The 19,555-nt window shown below is 51.7% G+C and overlaps 1 protein-coding gene across 1 annotated transcript; it reads left to right on the top strand.

The window, feature by feature from the left end:
- Window positions 1–8,082: 8,082 nt before the first annotated feature.
- On the top strand, window positions 8,083–18,914 carry SHOX (SHOX homeobox). The gene is made up of 5 exons (XM_074151623.1): window positions 8,083–8,484; window positions 11,783–11,991; window positions 16,347–16,404; window positions 16,511–16,599; window positions 18,080–18,914. Exons 1-5 carry the CDS (start codon window positions 8,211–8,213, stop codon window positions 18,323–18,325), a joined length of 876 nt encoding a protein of 291 aa, XP_074007724.1. The 5' UTR covers window positions 8,083–8,210; the 3' UTR covers window positions 18,326–18,914.
- The last annotated feature ends 641 nt before the right edge of the window (window positions 18,915–19,555 follow it).

Raw genomic sequence — 19,555 nt, 5'->3', positions numbered from 1 at the left:
AAAGAGGGGAGGGAAGAGATGGCAGGGGAAGGAGGAGAGGGCAGGCTGCTTCTCGTACTACCTTGCAGACACCTCACCTTGCCCACACTCCATGTTATTCTCACCACCGACCCCTTAGAGCCTCATTTGGCAAGGGGCTTAAAAGCACATCAGGCTGCTGTCGTATGACTTGGTTGCGCCTCTCACTCGCTTCTACCTAGAGCTACTGTTCCCGGGCTTCCCACCTCTCCGAGTCTCACCTACAATAATCCCTACCATAAGCACCTCTGCATAACCCCCCCTCTGTACAACGCGGGGGGAAACCTTGCCTGCTGCCGGCGGTAGAATGTCTCCATTGTGGCCCCGTGCAGGCGCTGTATATAATCTTTCTCTGCCAATATATGTCTTCGTGAGCTGCCCCCCCCCTCCCCCACCCGAAAATAAAACGACTATTCTTTTCTGTTTTAAGTAGATTTCGTGCAATAAAAAACATTTTATTGCTTCCAGTAATTGGTATTTAATTTGCAGGCCTTTACAACTTGCAAAGAACAGACTGCTTTTGCCAGAGAGCTGGTATGTGTGTGCACTTTGTGGATTTTATTCCACTGGCACTTGCTTAGTTGACTGGTGTAAAACGATACAATTATGGTTTTGCAATCAGAAAGGCTGCAGATAAAGACCTGGAGAGACGTTATAAGGTCCTGGGTCCAATTTGAAGCAGCAGGCAAGACAATATAATTTTAGGGGGCGCTGCCAGCCTCAGACATCAAAACTTGACTCCTGTTAAGTGTTTTCCATTTTACTGTCAAAATATCAAAGGCTGTTGTTTAAACCCGGAGTCTCTTAAAGTTGATTTTCTTTCTCTCTCCTTCTTCCCCACCTCTTTTTTTTCGCCGTAACTACCCTGATAAACGCGAGGCGAGGTAACCTGTGAAACGTTAGCCCCCTCGCTCCCCTCCTCGCCGTGCAGGGGCATTGAAGACCGCCGCAGCCCTTAATCCCTTTTTTGGGGTGAAATCTCGCCCCGGCCGGCCCCATCCCTTCCGAAGGCGGCCGGGCGCGGCCGGGAGGGGGGGTCTCTACCCGTCGATGGCCGCGGGGACAGCTCAGCAGGGCCCCGGGGGGGGCGGGGGGTACGCGGCTCGACCCTTCCTCGGGGGAGACGCCGTTGTGGCACCCACCGATTTCCTCCCCGTGGGAGCTCAACAGCAGAGACCGGCCGGCGCGCTTCACCCACAGGCAGCCTGCCCGAGTGGGGAGCGGGGACGAGGGAGGCGTCCGCCCTCCGCTTCTCCTGGGCACAGCTGCAAATCTGCCATTGACAGGGCGCTGCCCCCTGCCCCACTCCCCCCGACGGGTCGGGCCGGGCCGGGCCGGGCGCGGGTGCAGCCCCGGGCAGGGCAGCATCCCGCCCCGTCTGAGAAGGGGGCAGCGGGGGGGCCGGCGGAGATGGGGCGTGGGGGAACATCCCGCCGCTGCCGCTGAGCCCCACGAGATCGCGGAGTGGGGGCTCGCAGGGCTCGTGTGTATGTGCCTGTGCGTGTGTCTGTCCACGCATGCCTGTGTGTGTGTCCACTCGTGCGCGTACTCCCCGGGTCTGCGGGGATTTAGGGACCTACCGCCGGATGAGGCGAGCACCGCTTGGGAAAGATCTTTTGAAAACACGCGTGTCGTTCCAAACTTGCTTTAAACCGTGGGGTGACGCCGGAGTCACGCCGCTGCGGCGGAGCGTGGGTCAGCGGGGCGCCCGCGGGGGACTCCGGCACCCACTCAGGGCCACCGTGCCTCCCCCTTCGCCCACGACCGTGGGCAGCGAAATAGGCAGGCTGTGCCTTACTCATATAAAAAATATAGGTAAATCCACGGGCTTCTGCTTGTAATAAACTCACAAATGAATTATTCCTTCCCTTGAGTATTAAACTATTATCTGATTTAAGTTTACCCTAATGTTTCAACAATTTCATTCCGGTAAGGGAAAAGTAGTGGTGGTGGGGGGTAAGAGATAGCTGTGCCCTTGACAGAATAAATAAATAAATAAATAAATAAATAAATAGAACTCTAAATAGTGTTCTGTAGGAAAGAAGTTAATATACTCAATTATTTTCTGAAAAAGATCATAACATCTGGAAATTGATATCAAATGGTGTACAATCCCTGAGAGACGATAAACTTCCACTGTATAATATTTCCACTAGAAATCTTAATAATCCCATAAATCTTCCCTGTGAATTGGGAAAATGTAACAGTTCATTGAAATACTCATTGGGAAATAATTGAAAAAATGTAATAGCCCACTGAAATATTCGTGGTTGCTTTTTTTCTTTCTTTCTTTCTTTGGTGCTGTTGCTAACTCTGTGCATGTGTGTAAATACTCCTACTTCGTTTTAAAGACATACACGGAATATTCCCTTGAGCGCTGCATACCATAAAAGAAAAATATGCCCTTTTGACTTATTAATCATTATTACAGAGTTCAAAATTGCAGCGTCCCTCGCAGATTACTGAAGGAGGCAAACAATTCTCTCTGTGTGTATTTTGTGTTGCTAAAATCGGTACAAACTTTACAGCTCAGAACTTTTTTTCCCCTCTTTTTCTGCGGTTTTTCTGAGACGCTCTTCCAATTCTGCTCGAGTTATCCAGGGTGACTGAAATCAAGGGAGCTACTCGCCCATTATGCTCGCCCACTAAATTGTAATTAATTACACACGAAAGCGATTGCTTATTGTAATTCACCACGTGAATGTTTAATTTTACAGAAGTAAAAGTAGATGAGGATTTGAACGCGTCTAGTCTCCCTGTAATGAATATATGAGTAATTAATGTTGCTGATAAGATGAAGCTTTGTAGAAAAAATAGTTGTGATAGAGAAGAGACGTTGTGTGTGTGTGTGCGCGTGTGTGTTTGCATGTGCCTCCGCGTGCGTTTGTGTGTTTTTGCATTGAATTAATGTATCCCTTTGGTTACGTTGCTAGAAGTCGGAATAAAGACAATTAAGCCCTTAGCATTTCTGTCACACTCCATTAATTACTGTGGCCGCTCCTGTCCCGACTGCTTCGTAACATATTCATCAGGTACGATACCCGTCCAGCAACCGCAGCCGGGGAAGTAGGCTATTGTTAGTTTAAACTATAGCCTTTCAAATGTTCTTTATTTTACTTTTCATCCAAGATTGTTTTCCTCTCCTTTAAAACTGTTTTTCTAAAAATAAAACTCAACATAAATGTTTTAAGATTAGATTTGCGGGGAAACAGTTTAATTTTCACCATATGTTGCCCCAGCGGCTTGTAGATTAAAAAAAAAAAAAAAAAAAAGAAAGAAAGAAAACAAAAAAGAAAAGAAAAGAAAAGAAATCTCTCCACTGAAGCTACCAAAAAAAAAATCAAATATAAAAATGTATTCTTCCCAACGCGTTTCCCTCCTGTGGGTCATTTTACGGCCCCCAAATAAATCTTTAAGGTTGCAAGGAGGGGGGAAAAAAGTGCCCTGCTGACGGAAAAGCAAGTCCTGCCATGATAATGTCCTTTATTAACATTATAGATGTGTAGTGTGCTGGATGGATCAATCATATCCATTCACAATCAGGATTAAGAGAGACTATTTTAATGAAAATCTATTAGTCTCTCATTTGAGACATGGATGTTGCTTAAATCAATAAACAGCATAAAAGAGAATACGACGCAGGTTTCTAAATTAAAAAAAAATCCCATCTATGAAATGTGTTAAGACGTCTGTAAAATCCTGAAACCCTCGATCGATACTTATAAATATTTAATGTTTTTTTTTTTTTTAAACACAAATTGAAAACCATTAACACTGCATCCATTCTTATTATTAAAACAAATTGTCCTTGGAATTATGTGCTGTGGAAATGGAGCCAGATTGAAAGGGCATCCTCTGAAATATGTTTACTCGCTTTCATGTAAACCAATAAAAATCTGCAGGAGTCTGTAGCGTGAGCAGAAAGGTTTGATGTACAATGTCCATGATTACAGTCTCTGAATTAATCACGAGAGAGAGAGAGAGAGAGGGAGGGAGGGAGGGAGGGAAGGAGGGAGATGGAGGGAGAGGACTCAGTTATCTACTCAACAAAATCTTGCTCTTTGGGTCAGCGCTTAGTAAAGCGTGGATTAAAACGGTGATTTTTCTGTTTGCTTATTTGCCCCATTTCGACCAAAATAAGCTGAAGCGTGGGGAGGGAGGAAATCGGTTTCGCCCTACGTCATACCATGAGTCAACGTACAAATGTAAATTCCTCTTATAAATATGAAATCCAATACTTTGCCTTGGAAATGCTTAAAGCTAATGCAACGCTTAAACTCATTCATAATTATTCCTCCCGCTTAACTCGAAGGAAAAAAACCCAACGGTCAAGAAGTCCCTTGGAAAGCTGAATAAAAAAAAATAGCCCACGTATTGATACCACGCTAAATAAACGCTCTTCTGCGGTACCCAGCCCGGGGCTGTTCCCCGGCAGGGCGAGATTCCCTGTTCCCAAATATCCCCTCGCACTTGCCCCCCCCGCCACCCCCCCGCTCGCTCCCGCCCCTGTTTTGGGCACCCGGGTCCGGACACCGACGCCGGGCTGCAGCCGGGACGGTAGGGCGGGAGGAGGAGGAGGAGTACTGTGGGGCACAGTGCCACGCAGGTGACCGGGGAGGCCGTGCTGCCAGGGCAGCCCTCAGCATGCCGCCGATGCCCCGTCCTCCAAGGGACTGGGAGGGGTTGGGGGGGTGTCAGGGAGAGCGGGGTGGCTTGTGCCGCGGGAAAGGGGTACCCGGGGTGCCGGACTGAGCGGGGGGCGGGGGGCAGCTCTGAGGGGCGCGGGTGACTTCTTAGTTTTGCGACAAGGTCCCAGGAGCTCCGTGCCTCCAAGGGAATGGGGTTTGGACGGCAGTCCTTCCATCCCTCCATCCCTCCTCCCCGGCCCGTTATCAGGAGCAGCAATTAACGCAATCCCCCTCCGAACCCGCTGCCAAAGTTTGTAGCGGGGTCAAAAGTACCCCCCCTTTTGCCCACACCCGCACTACCTTGCCCGAGGTGCCCGCACGGCCGCGGCCTGCGGGGGGGCTCGGGGGCGCTCCCCGCCTCCCCCCGCCGCCCCATTGCGACGGGACGGGATGGGACGGGCCCCCATCCCCCGCAAAGCTCCGCGCTGCGCGGAGCGCACAATGAGGTCGTGCGCACCCACGGGGCTGCCCGCGCCCCCGCGGGGGTCCACGGCGTGGGGCGGGGGCCGGATCCCCGGGGAGGGTTGTGACTTGCACCGCTTTTTTTTTTTTTTAAATTGTTTCCCTCTTTTTGTCCCTTTCCCTTTCCGGTGCTTTGTTTCGCTTTTCGCTTTCGGAGTGAGAGTCTGAGGCAAGTTTCCCCCCCGGCGGGCTCCCCGCTGCCGTCGAGGCCGGCGAGTGGCGGTGGGCCGCGGGCTGCCGCCCGGTTTGCGCGCCCGGTGGCTTGCCCCGGGCCGAGCTGCGCCCCGCGGGTGCGGGAACCGGCGGCGGGGGGAGAACCGGCTTTCCCACCGGGCGCCGCCGCGCTGCCGGGAAGTGGGGAAAGAGGAAGGGATAGGGATGGGGCCGGGGGGGGGGGGAGGGAGGGGGGAGGCAACAGGGCTTTTTTCCCTCTGTTTTAAGGCGCTTGGATTTTGTCCCTGTCCTCGGGGGCAGGAGCCCCGGTCGGTGGCAGGAGGCGCCCGGGGGGGGGGGTCTCAGGAAGAAGCGCGGCCCCGAGTGGGCTGCCGGCGTTGGGCTGGGCGCGGGGGGGAGCCGCTGGGAGAAGATCGGGACAGGGGAGCGGGGGAGGAACGGGGGTGGGGGAGGGGGAACTAACGGGGAGCGGGGTGCAAACTCCGGCAGCTCGGGGAAGCCGGAGCGCACCGTGCCACACCAGGGCTGGGGAAGCGGAGTTAGTAAATATTTATCCTTATTTGCTGTTTGCTGCGAGAGAGGCAGAGGGAGGCTGGGCACGGCGGGGGAGGGAGGAGGGGGGGAGGTGGATGCCGGTCGAACCGAGGGCTGGGGAAAGTTTCCCCGGCGGCGGCTCAGCCCCGGCTCAGCCCCGCGGAGCCTCTCGCCCGCGGGAGCCGGGTGCCCGTGTCCCCCGCTTGTGTGTGCGCCCGTGACACCCCCGCACCGCGCCACCGGCGTGTGCAGCAATCCACCACCAACCCTCGCACAGGCAGACTGCATGAGCGAGGCACAAGCAGCGTGCCGTGCCGGGACCTTTTCTTAGCCATACGTTACTTCCACGTCTATCCTTTGCCTTTATTATTTATGTGGTGCCGTGTGATATACATTAGAGCCTCGGATTTGATTGGCGTTTGCGATGACAAGACCTGTTTGTTAAGTTGTAAGGCTTCCTCGGCTCCCTCACTTGTTAAATGAACTCTGGAGGAAGGATGCCACCGAGACACAACAATATAATAAATGTCAGGGATATCCGCAGTGCCGAGATCAAATGATCAATCCTTGTCCCCTAGATAATCATTTTAAACTCGCACAGGGGGAGATTGATTTTTTTTTAAAGCCCTTTATTAATTGCTTCCTCGATTATTATTTTTTCCCCTCCTCCTGCGGAGGTGTTAACTCTAGTGCTGGGGGCACCTTTGGATTAATTAAACCTATTTTTGGAGTTTTAATGTTCTGCTAATTTTCAGAACAGTCCCATGCTCCCCCGGAAAAGAAACAATGGCCCCTTGCTCCAGCGAGGAGCCTCCTTTGGTTGCGGTTCAGAGCAGAGGGTGGCGTGATGATGGGCTCTGATTATCTCAAACTCGAGGCGAGGGAATGAGAAGGACTTAAAACGTCAAACGACCAGACGACAAAATTCCTCCAAATACCAAATAACCCTTCGCGTTAAAGCCCGAAGAGACGAGATACAAATAAATAGCTGGAAAATCGGCTCCGCTTGCGGATCAAATGGTGCGGAGAGGCGCTAGAAATGCCGGCGCTGTTATCTAGATATGAATTTCAGGCAGCTATTCAAGCGCACAGAATAATAATTATTCCGGGATTACAACAAAAATAACAGCAGCCTACTAAGAACAAGGTGGGGAAATTATTGCCAGCCCAATCTTAAACCCGGCAGGAAACGTTTCGTTGGGGAAAAAAGAAAAAGAAAAAAAAAAAAAGATAGATGATTTAATGTTCTATTTGTCGTGTACAAACTCTCGTGTTAACAAATTACCCCTCTACTGCACGCAGCAGGGTAGCTCTACATCCAAAGAAACATTTTAGATTTTAATTTTCCCCAACAGTATCTTCAGACGACATAATAACAGTAAACAAGAAAATAGACCCTGCGATGTTTACACGCATCTGGAGAGCCCCCCTACCTATGGATAACCAGCGCCCCCCCCCCCCCATTCCCCAGCCAAGCAACCCCCTCCAAAAGCTCCGAACACACCGACACGGATCTCCGAGACACCTCGCAACTTGTTTAACTGCAGCACACGTCCCCCTCCGCGCACCCACCCACCCACCAGAGCAGGCAACACTTCTAAAACAGCATTTTTGGTTCGCCGATTATTTTGACCATTTAATTAAGCGAAATTAGCTAAATAGCAAATCAGGTAGAATTTCCAATGATTACAACAAATGCGCATCTCCGGCTTTTTATTCATTACCTTTTTTTTATTGAACACTCATTTTCTTTTCCTCTTGACAGCGATACATTTAATTGCAGGAGCACAGTTATTTGATTAGCTGTGGGTCCGTTTTTACTCACAGTGTTGCCACGCACAGGATGTCCTTACAATCAATTAAGTCTTCCTCGACTTTCATTTCTGCAACCCATTTACAGAATGCAGATACCTATTTTCATGTTTTCCTCTTCGCCCCCCCTCCCTTTTATTCCTCTCTCTCCCTCTCTCTCTCCCTCTCTCCCCCTCTTTTTCGCTTTTGCCTCTTTGCCTCCCTAAATCAAGGTGCAAAGATGCCAAAGAGTGATGAAATGAAAAGAAAGCCAATTGCTGGACTGAGGTGGGGGAGATAGCTGCTAGGAGTCCGCCTGCGACTATGGAGCAGTCAGTAATTGCTGGAGACAGGGAGAGCTGGGGGTTGGGCTGAGGTAGCCATGTATAAATAGTGTGATCTCAAATTGAAAGGCATAAATAACAGCAGGAGTGATCTAACCCTATACAGCCCATCTTCTACGTGCAAAAACAGCGTGCGGAGGACGGCCACATCTCCGACCGAAAACAAGTGGATCTCTGTGGATAAGATCACCGGGCAGCCATGGAAGAACTTACGGCTTTTGTATCCAAATCTTTTGACCAGAAAAGCAAAGAGAGCAGCAGCGGCAGTGGCAGCAGCAACAAGAAGGAGACGATCACGTACAGGGAAGTTTTGGAGAGTGGGTTGGCTCGCTCTAGGGAGCTTGGAAACTCTGACTCTAACCTGCAGGACATGACCGAGAGCAGCAACCATTGCCCGGTGCATCTTTTCAAAGACCACGTAGAGAGCGACAAGGACAAACTGAAGGAGTTCAGCACGGGCAGGACGGCGGAAGGTAAGAGCGGGGCCGGCCGCCCTCCGCCCCGCGCCCCTCGCCGGCAACCCCGGCCCCCTCTTCGGCCGCCCCCGGCGCTCCGCAGCGGGGGCCAGCCGGCCACCGCCGCCCCGGCCCCGGCCCCGGAGGGGCGAGCGGGCTCGCCTCCCGCATCCCGCCTCCCTCCTCCGGCCGCTTCCCTCCCGCAGCGGCGGGAACACACGCTTAGAAACGCATATGCCTGCATGAACATAGCCGTGAAAAATAAGCCGCAACTTCGGTCCTTCCCCCCCGCCCTCCCTCCCCATTCACATCCCAGATCGATCCGGTGCGTTAGGCGTTCACTCGCCCGGGGGAAGGGGGCAGCGCAGGACGTCAGACATTTTTGTCTATCTGTGTATTTTTGTACGAGGAAACCTTGTCCGGGGAGTTTTAGTGCCTCAGGAGACCTGTTCTTCCTGCTTCCGGGCCATCAGGATGCTGCTGCTTCTGCTGGGAGAAAGCTGGATGTGGAGAGGGCTCTCCCTCCACATTTTGGCTTGTGCCGGTCAGCCTGTCCTAGCCAGAGGCTGCGGCCGGCGAGGAGGAGAGGAACCCAGCTACGGGGGAGCTGCCCGGGCCCGGGTGAGACGGAGCATCCCTGCGGAGAGAGGCTACGGTCGGCCCTGCCGCTTGCTCCCTCGGTCCCCTGCCTGCCCTTCTCACCTGGGCCGGGGCAGCACCGCCTCCCCCCGGGGCTGCGGAGACTCCTGGCCGAGGGGTAAAACGCCATCCCTTCTCTTAGCGGAAAGATTTTCAAATTAAAAAATAATTTTTTAAACCAACCGAGCTAAAAATCCTGCACGGGCTCGCAGGGGAAGGAGAGAATAAAAAAGGGCGGGGGGATTAGAAAGTTGAGAAAGTGTCTCTAGGCAAGTTAGACAGGTGGACCTGCCTGGGGAGCTACTGGCTAGCTCGGAGTAATAAAAAACGGTTAATAGGTTGGGGAACAACAACCAGTCTTTCAGCTGTTTCCTACTGTTTGATCTTGTTTAATATAACATTGGGCGAAAGGCAATTTAATTTACAGCCCAAACGCTTATTTAATATCCTCCTCTCTTCCACCCCCTCCCCAAACCGAAGGACCGGGTATAGCTACATATTCGGGTACCCGTACTCCTGCACAAGCCAGTACCACTCAGCACTGCTGATTTTCCTTCTGTGGTTGAGAGATTGCAAAACGAGAAGGTTCAGTTTAGAGGAATCATTCGCGCAGGAGCGGATGGTTTTAAAAAATGAAAGCAGGGCATGCTCCAGGAAAAAAAAAAAAAAACAAAAACAAACCAAAAAACACCAAACCCTGAATAAAAAAACTATAATGCGAACGAACGAAAAAAAAAATCTCTACTACTCTCCCCTTCCCTGTGTATGGAAATTCTGGCTTGTATGTTTAGCTAATCTAATCTATGGAGAGGGGCTGGGGGTGGGGATGGAAGGGAGGAGTTGGAAAGAGCTGAGATGCTTGTGACAGTTTAAATTCATGCCAGGTTTCAGTCTAATTTCAACTGATTCCGGCGTGTGATTTCAGTCCCACCGATATGCTAGTTAATATTTTATACCTATCACGGACATGCTGTAGCCTCGGATCTCCGAAAGGAGACGGAGCTTCCGAACGCGCCTAATTTTCCCTAGGCGTTTACTGGGTTAGCACCCTCGTCGTTTCCCAGGGGTTCCCCTTTATTGGAGAAATGCGAACAACACGCCATTAAAACCAACCAGCGAACACCCCCCTCCGGAGGTCAAACCCTTCCCAAAGTTTTATGGAGCCGATATCCAGCCCGGAGTGGGAGACGGGGAGCCCGGAGGAGCGGTTACGGCCAGGGACAGTTTTCATTTTGGAAGTGAAAACGTGCGCTTCGGCGTGGGTCCTCGCCTTATTTAAGCACAGATGCAGTTCAGAACGTATCGTTACGCTCAATTAACTTACGATTTGCTGTTAGTCATTTGCATTTTGGGATGTCCCTGAGTATATAGGTGAATATATATGTGCATGTGCACAGTTGCGTGTCTCTATACATACATATATATGTATATATAACACGTGTGTATTTGGTGGGGGAAAACGGATCTAATTGGGGATCATCTGCAGATGTGGCTTCCTCCCCAGCCCCACACCACCCAGAAGGTGAAGCAGGACAAAGGAGGCAGCCGAAGGGGGCTCATCCCGGGACTCCGCCGGTGCCCGCGCCGGATGTGCACCCCGGTGGGGCGGCCAGGGTATGCGGGGGGTCCCGGGGAACCAGTTCAGCCTCCAGAGGTGTTTCCTGCTCCAGCACCTCTCTTTTTTTCGTTAGTCAGATTTAAAAGAGGGTCGGTGCGTTAGGCCTCCTGGTATTACGGAAAAGGGGGGGGGGAGGAAAGAAAGATAATTTTCCAAAGCAAAAGAAATTCCTACCACCACCCCAAACCAAAAAAGTTTTCCTTTTTTTTCCCTCCCCAGTCTTCCTCCCCTCTGCCCGGGACAAGCGGCTGCCTCCAGTCGCAAACTCTCCCAGAGCCCTCTTGGGCTCCATGAGGGCTGGGGGAGGTGGGTGTCTGCTGTTTTGGAGGGGCTGGGGGGACATCCATGGTCCCCACGTTCTCTCCCCCTCGCCGGGCCGTGCAGGCCCGCCGCCCCGGGGATTTCGACCCGCCGGCAGGTATTTTGGGGGAAGGAGGGCTGATAGGGGGGAGAGAGACGGACGGTCTCGGTCTCAGGCCCGTGGAAAGTTTCTTTTACGAGGCAAATATTTTCACTGTGGCTTCACCATGACAGCGGTGGGGAGCTTCTTGCATAACTCTCTTTACTTTGGGAGAAAATGGCAACGGAGAAACCCCTTCCCCTGCCTATTCCCACCGCCTGGAGGTATCAGGGGGCCAGCGGTTTTCCCACCAGCGCCTTCCCCGAACTGCCCGTGCCAAACGGTGGCACGGCTTCCTCCTCACCCTGGAAAAAATAAAATTATGTTTATCTAGATAGTTTTTCTGATGGGGCATCAGCCAGGCAAGGCAGCGCGGCTCCTTCAATCCTTCCCTCAGGCCGGCGAGGTGTCCCTTGCCCGGCGCGGAGCTGGCAGCGGGTCTCAGCCCGGCCCGGTGCCCCCCCGGCCCCGCTCGCCCCCTCTGGCCTGCCAAGGCCAGCCCGGGGTCCCACCTCCCGGCCGCCGGTTGCCCCCACAAGTTGCGCAGAGTTTGAGGGCGAAGAGAGGGGAGGGGGCAGACCCCCGTGTGATGCGAAGAGAAACTTCGGAGAGGTGCGAGGGGGTACTCAGTGTCGTTTTCCCCTTCCCCCTCCCGGCAGGGATCTACGAGTGTAAAGAGAAGAGGGAAGACGTGAAGTCAGAAGATGAAGATGGACAGACCAAGCTCAAACAAAGGAGAAGCAGAACCAATTTCACACTAGAGCAGCTGAATGAGCTGGAAAGACTTTTTGATGAGACTCACTATCCGGATGCCTTCATGAGGGAGGAACTAAGCCAGAGGCTGGGACTGTCTGAAGCTAGGGTTCAGGTAAGAGAAAGGCTCTGTTCCTGGAAACGTCCTCACCTCACTTCCTAACTGCCAGCGGATCCTAGCACAGTGCCCCGTTTCGTCCAAAGCAGGGAGGTGAAGGCAGAGACGACACGTGTGTGATGGGGAAGCTGTTTGCAACTCCGCTGTACCTGTCCTGCCATACAGTAATTCTGCTCTGGGAGTATCTGCCCATGCCTTGCATTTCCTAGGAAGGCGGTTTAATTTTTTTGGGTTTTTTTTTTTTCGGGGGGGGGGAGGAGGGAAAGAGGGGGGTTGTTGGTGGTGGTGATACTGTTGATAAGTTTCTAATAACTGAGCAGCTTGCCATTTTTTTTTTTTTTAATTATTGTATTTTTCCTTGCAAACGTGCTATTAACTCTCCCTTAATCCTCACTTTCTTCCCTCTCTTTCTTTTATGGGGCCTTTATGGAAAAAAAAAAAAAAAGCCCAGGAAACAATCGCCGTGAATAAGGGTAGATGGTTTGGGTGCTGAGGGACGGGATTAGCCAGAGCTGGGGGAAAGGTGCCCGCTCTGATTCGTGCAGCAAGCGTATGAGTGCATGGCACCCCATCTGGTGGAGTCTCCCCCTGTCCCTCCCATCCCGCCTCAGATAGAGCTAAATACCAATTAGCCTCGAAATCTTGAAAACAGGTCCGGGTTGCTCTAGTTCTGGGGCCGTCAGAGCCGTCTGTTTGGGTGGCTCTACCTCGATTATTTTAAAATTCTATTTTCGGTTTGTTGAAGGGAAAAATACCCCACCCCCCGTAAGCCAACTAGGGAACGCCTCCCCAAAAGAGGTATAAAAAAGAAACTCTGGGAATAATTAATAAGATCAACCTGTGGCTCTCTGAGCAGGCCTAGAGCGGGAGAAACCCGAAGGAGATCCTTCTCGGGTTATAACTCCGTGCTTGGCCTAACGGAACCAAACCAAACCAAAACCCAAGAAGAAAAAGTCACCAAATCAACGCCTTCACACCATGCATGTGTATACTCGTCTATACGTGTGTGCGTGTGGGTACGCTTAGGTGCGGGTGTGACTATGTGGGCATAGGTCGACGTCTCCGTGCCTACCCTCACCCCGAGGGCACAGCGGGAAGACAAGAAACACAGCCCCGAGCTGGAGCGGGGAGAGGGCTCGCCTTGTCCCCCTCCTTAAACACGACCCCCGGCGGATCCCGCTCCCCCCAGACTCGCTCAGCAACCCTTTGCCCGAGTAAGCGATTATCTCGCTTTAAACAACTGCCTCCCGGAGGCATTCCCCGAAATAAATAGAGTAGCTAGGTTGCTTTCTCTCTTGTTTTGTTGTGTTTTTTTTTTTTTTTTTAAAGGCTCTTTTCTTCCCCGAGCTCCTGCCTCTCTCGGTAGAAACCGAGCTGGGCGAGGGATGTGCCAGGCACACGCCTTAGGAAGGGCGGCTTGCAGGGAATATTGCAGGGGTTCAGAGTGCTGCTGGCCTACTTTCTCCTGGAAGATTGATCTAACCACACCATATAAATTAATGAAAAGATTAAACTTTTGCTGAAGGGGACATCAACTCTTATGTCATCTTCCCAGATCTTCTTACTTGGGCTCTGTAATATCTTTCCAAGGCCTTGATGTACTGTTTCTATAAAAATAAATTACTTGTAATTGAATTCTGCACTCTTTCTTTCAACTACTTTATTACTGAGCAGCACCTTAACAGGATGTTCATAGTTACAGGAAAATTGGTGCTTCAAGTGCTCACAGATCTTAAAATAACACACTGAAAAAAAAAAGGAAAAAAGAAAAAAAAAATACTGATTCAGGCAGAGATTATGAGAGAGATTAAAAAATTAATAAACGTAATAATCTTACAAGAGAGGTTTGAATGAACATGAAGCTAGAAATAAAAGAAATATCAAGAGGGAAAAGAGGAGAAATGGATAATTAATTAGGAAATAAACAGAGAGCTTGATATCCATCAAGAAATGGAAGCAGAAAAAAAAAGAGAAGGGGGGAAAGGTTTTTTTTTTAATACTTTCAGAATTGTTCTCTAATTCCTATCTGAACCGCTTGTCCCTTGCTGTTAAAGGATATAGTTTCAATTTAGTGTGGAAATTTGCTGTAAATAAATTGAAGCTCCTATGGTAGCTAGTCCTTATTAACCTTTTATTTTTAGTGTTGTACTGGAAACTCATATCACCCAGCTGTCAGGGTTATAATTGAAAGTTATGAGACCATAGTGAGGAGCAGGCAGTAATTCAATTACAACAAATATCTTTGGGTTTATGGTGCAGGGCTAAATTAAATGTCATTATTCACTGTCTCTAATGGAAATCAAAAGGAAATCAGATTAGAGCATTTGTGAAAGAAATCACTGAGTGATCCTTAATGAAGAAATAACTGTCTAAAACAGTGTACTGTGCTTTACTTAGCATATTCATGACTAATTGGAATTGATCGTGAATCACACCAAGCCTGATTTATTATCGCTTAACGCAGTGGCTAATTCATCACTTTTATTCCTCATAACCTTATTTTTTCATAGCTAAAGGGAAAGGGCACTTCGTTTTCCAGATTTAAATACAATTTCTGTTTGAAAGATGTTCTGATTTGCAAGAGAAGTTGTTTAAACGCTGCTTAAATTCCTCCTGACAATTTATACTCCTTTGGGGGGGTGGTGGGGAGGGGGTGCGTGGGGAACACACACAAGATTTCCTGCAAGGATTTACAACTGTAAAAAAAAAAAAAAAAAAAAAAAAAAAGTGTATTGTTGTCGCTACAGCACGATGATATTTTGCACGCTCATATTTAAAAATATAGATATAAATCCCTCACGACCCGGTTAAAAGGAGAAGCGTTGCATGTTGTTAATATTTGCGTATTGCTCGTAGAGCAAAAAAAAAAAACAAACCCAAAACAACCAAACCTCAAAAAAAACCCCAGCCCAGGCTTGTGCCGTGCTGTACGTTCCAGGGCAGCGAGGCGGCAGCGATGCCCGGTTAGCGCGGGGAGGGCTGCGCTAGCGACAAACAGGCGGGGGACGGGAGCGGTCGGTCGGGTGGGTCCGTACCCGTAGCGCCCCGCCGCCCGCCCGTCATGCCGCTGCGCGGTCCCCCCTCGGCCACCCCCGGGCAGGAAAAATGGTGCTCCAAATCAGAGGCGGCCAATTCCTACTTAAGAAAATCACTGAGGTACCCGAGGTAATTAATGCCTTTGGAAGCCTTTCTTTGCACTAATTACTCCGTTGTAAATGACCATCATTAAGGCAATTGAAGAAAGCTTGAAGGGAAAATTTGATGTAGGAAGTGCAGTTAGTATTAATTAACCGTATGATCTCTTGGCAAGTGCAAGAACATCAAAGGTTGTAGGTGTTTACTTAGCTACAAGATTTTATCAGCGGTGAAAGTCAATGTTTGTCCATATTCGGTAGGTTTTGGTGTAAGGATAAGTGTCCGCAAAACATTTTGGGCCGTGCCTCTGAGGATCCCTTGGGAAGGGCTGCTAAGCCAAGCACCTCGGAAGGGGAGAAGTAATGAAGGTCTGAAATGCCCCTGGAAAAGAGGCAGGGGAGGCGCAGCGGCACCTCCAAAGTTCTGCGCTTGTTTGAGTCAGAATGGATGGAATTGGGGCAGGGTTACTGGATTACAGTCATTTCTCGGGTAGGGGCATAAGCGCTTCTTTACATCTCAGTCTGCAAAGATGTTGCTCTCGTCTGTCTAGAAGTCTGCAGAAGCGGGTTTTGTTTTCTTTTAACGTTTGGGGAACGATTTCAGCCCCTTTGCGCAAGTTCAGTATCTCGCATCTTCTCTGAGGTCTTCATGGTTTCCAAGCCGAGCTCGGGAGAGAGCAGACGGCCCTGTCGCTCAGGGGCCAGACACCGGAGTTTGACCTGGCCCACCCTGGCTGTCCCCGGAATGTTTGAGGTGTGACTGGAAAGGGAGCCAGGGTCCCCCACGGCCTGCTTGTGGCCTTACTTGAAGCGTTTGTGGAAGCGTCCCCTCGCTCCAGAGGGGTGGCACAAGGACAGCCACTGGTCCACCCCGGGGCACACGGGAGGCTCGGTGCGAAGCGGCCGGTTCCCGGTCCCCTCGGCGCTTCTGATCTCCTTGGTTCAGCTCCCGCTGAGAAACCACACCAAAGAGCAGGACCCCCCCAAAAAACCCCAGCCCCCCTGCAGCACACGGAGGGGCTCACTCCGCCCGGGGTTGAGCTCTCCCCCTCGGCTGCTCCCGAGGAGAGACCTCAGCAAAGTTGTGCGGAGATCCCGGTGCTCCATCCCTCGCCCCTCAGATAATCCGCTCTCTTAGCGGCTGCCTAGTCTACCTCCATTTTTTGTTGTTGCTGTTGTTTTTTTTTTTTTGGTTTTGTTTGCGTTTTCTCTTCACAGGTCTGGTTCCAGAACAGGAGAGCAAAGTGCCGAAAGCAGGAAAACCAGATGCACAAAGGTGGGTAAGGGGTGCGGGCCAGCCGGGAGGAGTGAAGTTGGGGTCGGACGGGACGCGGAGCCCCGGGGCTCCTTCGCCGCTCACCCGGCCCTGTCTCTCCCCGCAGGTGTGATCCTGGGAACCGCCAGCCATTTAGACGCCTGCAGAGTGGCCCCCTACGTGAATATGGGAGCCCTGAGGATGCCTTTCCAACAGGTAGTTAGCTCCGGTTTTATTTTCCTTTCCCCCGGCAAGCTCCGACCCCCTTTCGTTTGCACGGGAGGAAGCCGGACACGTTTACAAGTGCCATTTATATAGAAGTTGGCACGTATTAAAAACAGCCTGTAAAACTTGGTGAAGGAGCCCCCGCCCGGCTGCAGGGAGCTCAGCGCTCCTCGGGCCCGGGGAGGGGGCCGAGCGGGGGGTCCCGCGGTACCGTGAGGAGCCGTCGGTGCTACGGGTAACCCCCCATTCCCGCCGCCGTGCGATGGATGGGCTGCCGCACGGCCCCGGGGCCGCCCGCAGACGTGGCAAAAGCGGGCTGGCCTCCCGGGGGGCATCGACTTCCTGGGGGGTGTGTGTGTGTGTTGTGCCCAGGCAAGTCCGGGGACGGAGCGGGCCAGTCCCCAGCCTCCCTGGGTGGGGGGCTTCACGCCCAGCGCCGGAGAGATCTGCGGGAGGAGGGTTTCCCACCCGGTTGGCGAAACCACGAGGGAGGAAAAAACCCACCTACGGGACTTCTTGCCCGGTCGTTCTCCCCCTCCTTCTCAGGCGGGGCTGTCGGGGCCTGGCCTTTTTCCGACAGAGCCGGCCGCCTGGGAGGCTTCTCCCCGACGCGCTGCCGCCGTGCCGGCCCGCCGGGACCGGGGCTAGCGGAGCCCAGGTAGCGGGACCGGGTCCTTGTCCTAAACGAGGCGCAGAGTCCCAGGGAAAACCGGGACGAGGGGGATGAAATACCGTCCCGCTTCCAGCCACTCCTCTCCGCCGCTTGTAACTCCCCCTTCCCCCCTTTTTTTTTTTTTGGTCAATTAATCGGGCAATCGATTTTTCCCAGCCCAAAGGGACCCTCCGCCACCTTCTCCGTCTCAGAGACACGTGGAGCTGACAGATTGATTGTATTGATTTTTAAAAGACATATTTGGACCAAAAATAATTACATACATAAATAAACTCCCCCCCCCAGCTCCCCTCCCCGAACCTACCCGGAGCTGAAATCTCTCAGTCAACCCCAACGTGTTTGTGTAGGTCGAGAAAGCTCCAAAGCAAACATCAAGGCGGTATATAAGGGACCCGCGGCCAAAGAGTTTTTAGCAAGGTATAAATAAACATCCCTGAAAAAAAAAAATTATGAAAAAATTAGCTATTTAGCACTTGTTGGCACCCGTGCGTTGGGCCGCATATTTTTATTTATTTATTTATTTTATTTATTTTTTTAAATATGAGGAGGGTTAAGTGTGTCCCTGTGCCTCGGGGCGGGGGGAGGAGGTGAGTGCGGAGCGGAGATTTGCTGCGCTGCGTGCGGGAAGGCGGGGGGCGCGTGTGGGGGAGCGGACTGCGCTCCCAAGTCGCTCTTCCAGGGAAGGGCGGCGGCGGCGGTGAAGAAGCGTGCGTGGACTGGTGGTGGTGGTGGTGGTGGTAGCCATCCGTGGGGGTGTCTGACGTGGGGTGGGGGTTCTGACGCCGTGCCTCTGCCCAGGTCCAGGCGCAGCTGCAGCTGGAGGGCGTGGCCCACGCGCACCCGCACCTGCACCCGCACCTGGCGGCCCACGCGCCCTACCTGATGTTCCCGCCGCCGCCCTTCGGGCTGCCCATCGCCTCCCTGGCCGAGTCCGCCTCCGCCGCCGCCGTGGTGGCCGCCGCCGCCAAGAGCAACAGCAAGAACTCCAGCATCGCCGACCTGCGGCTGAAGGCCCGCAAGCACGCCGAGGCCCTGGGGCTCTGACAGGCTTCAGACGAGACACCCTCCCTCCCCCCCCCCCCCCCCCGCCCCCAACCCACCCCATCCCGCCCCGCTTCGGGTGCCCGCGGCGGGCGTGTGTGTGACCCGCACGGACCGCCGCTCTGCCCCCCTCCCGCTCCTCCTCCTCCTCCTCGGCGGCCTTCTCCCCTTCTTTCCTGCCGCCTTCTCCCCCGTTTTTTTTTGTTGTTTTGTTTGTTTGGGTTTTTTTTGTTTGGTTGTTTTTTTTTTTTTTTTTTTTTTTTTTAACTTCTTTCCCCTCTCCCAAGGTCTACGAGCTCTCAGCGGCAGCCGCCGCCGCTTTCCTGCTCCTCTCGCCCCCAGAGACTCGCCGGGCGAAGAGGGAGGCCGTTGGCGGCCGTTGGAGGCCGTTGGCGGCCGTTGGTGCTGCGTGGCGCGGTGGGGACTCGGCCCGCCGCGGGGCGAGGGCGCCCGGCTCCCACGGTACGCACGCACCCACCCCACGAGTCAGAGACTCCGCGGAGGATAAAGTAGGTGGGAGGAGAGAGAAAGGAGAGTTTAAAAAAAAAACAAACAAAACAAGCCCAAACCACCACCCAACCAACCCAACACGAAAAGAAAGAGAAAAAAAAAAAAAAAAAAAAAAAGAAAGGAAACGATCTATAAATTATGTTAATCTGTGAACATTGGGGACGCTTTGGATTTTTGACCCTGGCAAAAGTGATCGCTCCAGCATAACGTCATCTGCTGCTGTCAGTTTTGCTACCTTGTGCATGTGTCTAACTAAACACGTTTTGAAGATCAGAAATATATTAGAACGAAACTAAACAAAACAAATAGTAATAATAATAAATAATAAATCGTTGGGGCTGGTCTCCATTAAAGATGACATTTCTTTGTTGCCAACAGTATTATTTCACTGCCATGAATCTCTTCCATCACTGAGGAGCTGCTGCTGCAGAACTGGTTTGAATTTAAATGTGGAATTTTCAGATCTGAGGCAAGGCAGTTTTTTATTTCTTTTCCCTTTTCTTTCCTAAAAAAAAAAAAAAAGCAGCAATAACAAAAAAATGTGCGTCTCAAATGGCTATGTCCTTTGAAAGGAGAAAAAGAGAGACTAGAATTTACTAATCATTAGTGACAACTTGAAAGATGGGAACAATAAGAAATGCACCTGTTTTGCCAGAATCACCTGAACTCATTGAGATGCATTGTGCCATAGAAACAGGTCAATTTTTCTAATTTTTTTTTCCA

Source organism: Numenius arquata, chromosome 1 (genome assembly GCF_964106895.1).
Source record: "Numenius arquata chromosome 1, bNumArq3.hap1.1, whole genome shotgun sequence".
NCBI classification, from domain to species: Eukaryota; Metazoa; Chordata; class Aves; order Charadriiformes; family Scolopacidae; genus Numenius; species Numenius arquata.
The sequence above is the reverse complement of the archived record's forward strand: the minus strand, read 5'-3'. Positions and strand labels throughout refer to the sequence as shown.

Coding starts and splice junctions, on each gene's coding strand:
- SHOX (XM_074151623.1), top strand. CDS start 8,211: ATGGAAGAACTTACGGCTTTTGTATCCAAATCTTTTGACCAGAAAAGC. Junction 11,992..16,346: donor TGTCTGAAGCTAGGGTTCAG/GTAAGAGAAAGG, acceptor TTCTCTTCACAG/GTCTGGTTCCAGAACAGGAG. Junction 16,600..18,079: donor TGAGGATGCCTTTCCAACAG/GTAGTTAGCTCC, acceptor GCCTCTGCCCAG/GTCCAGGCGCAGCTGCAGCT.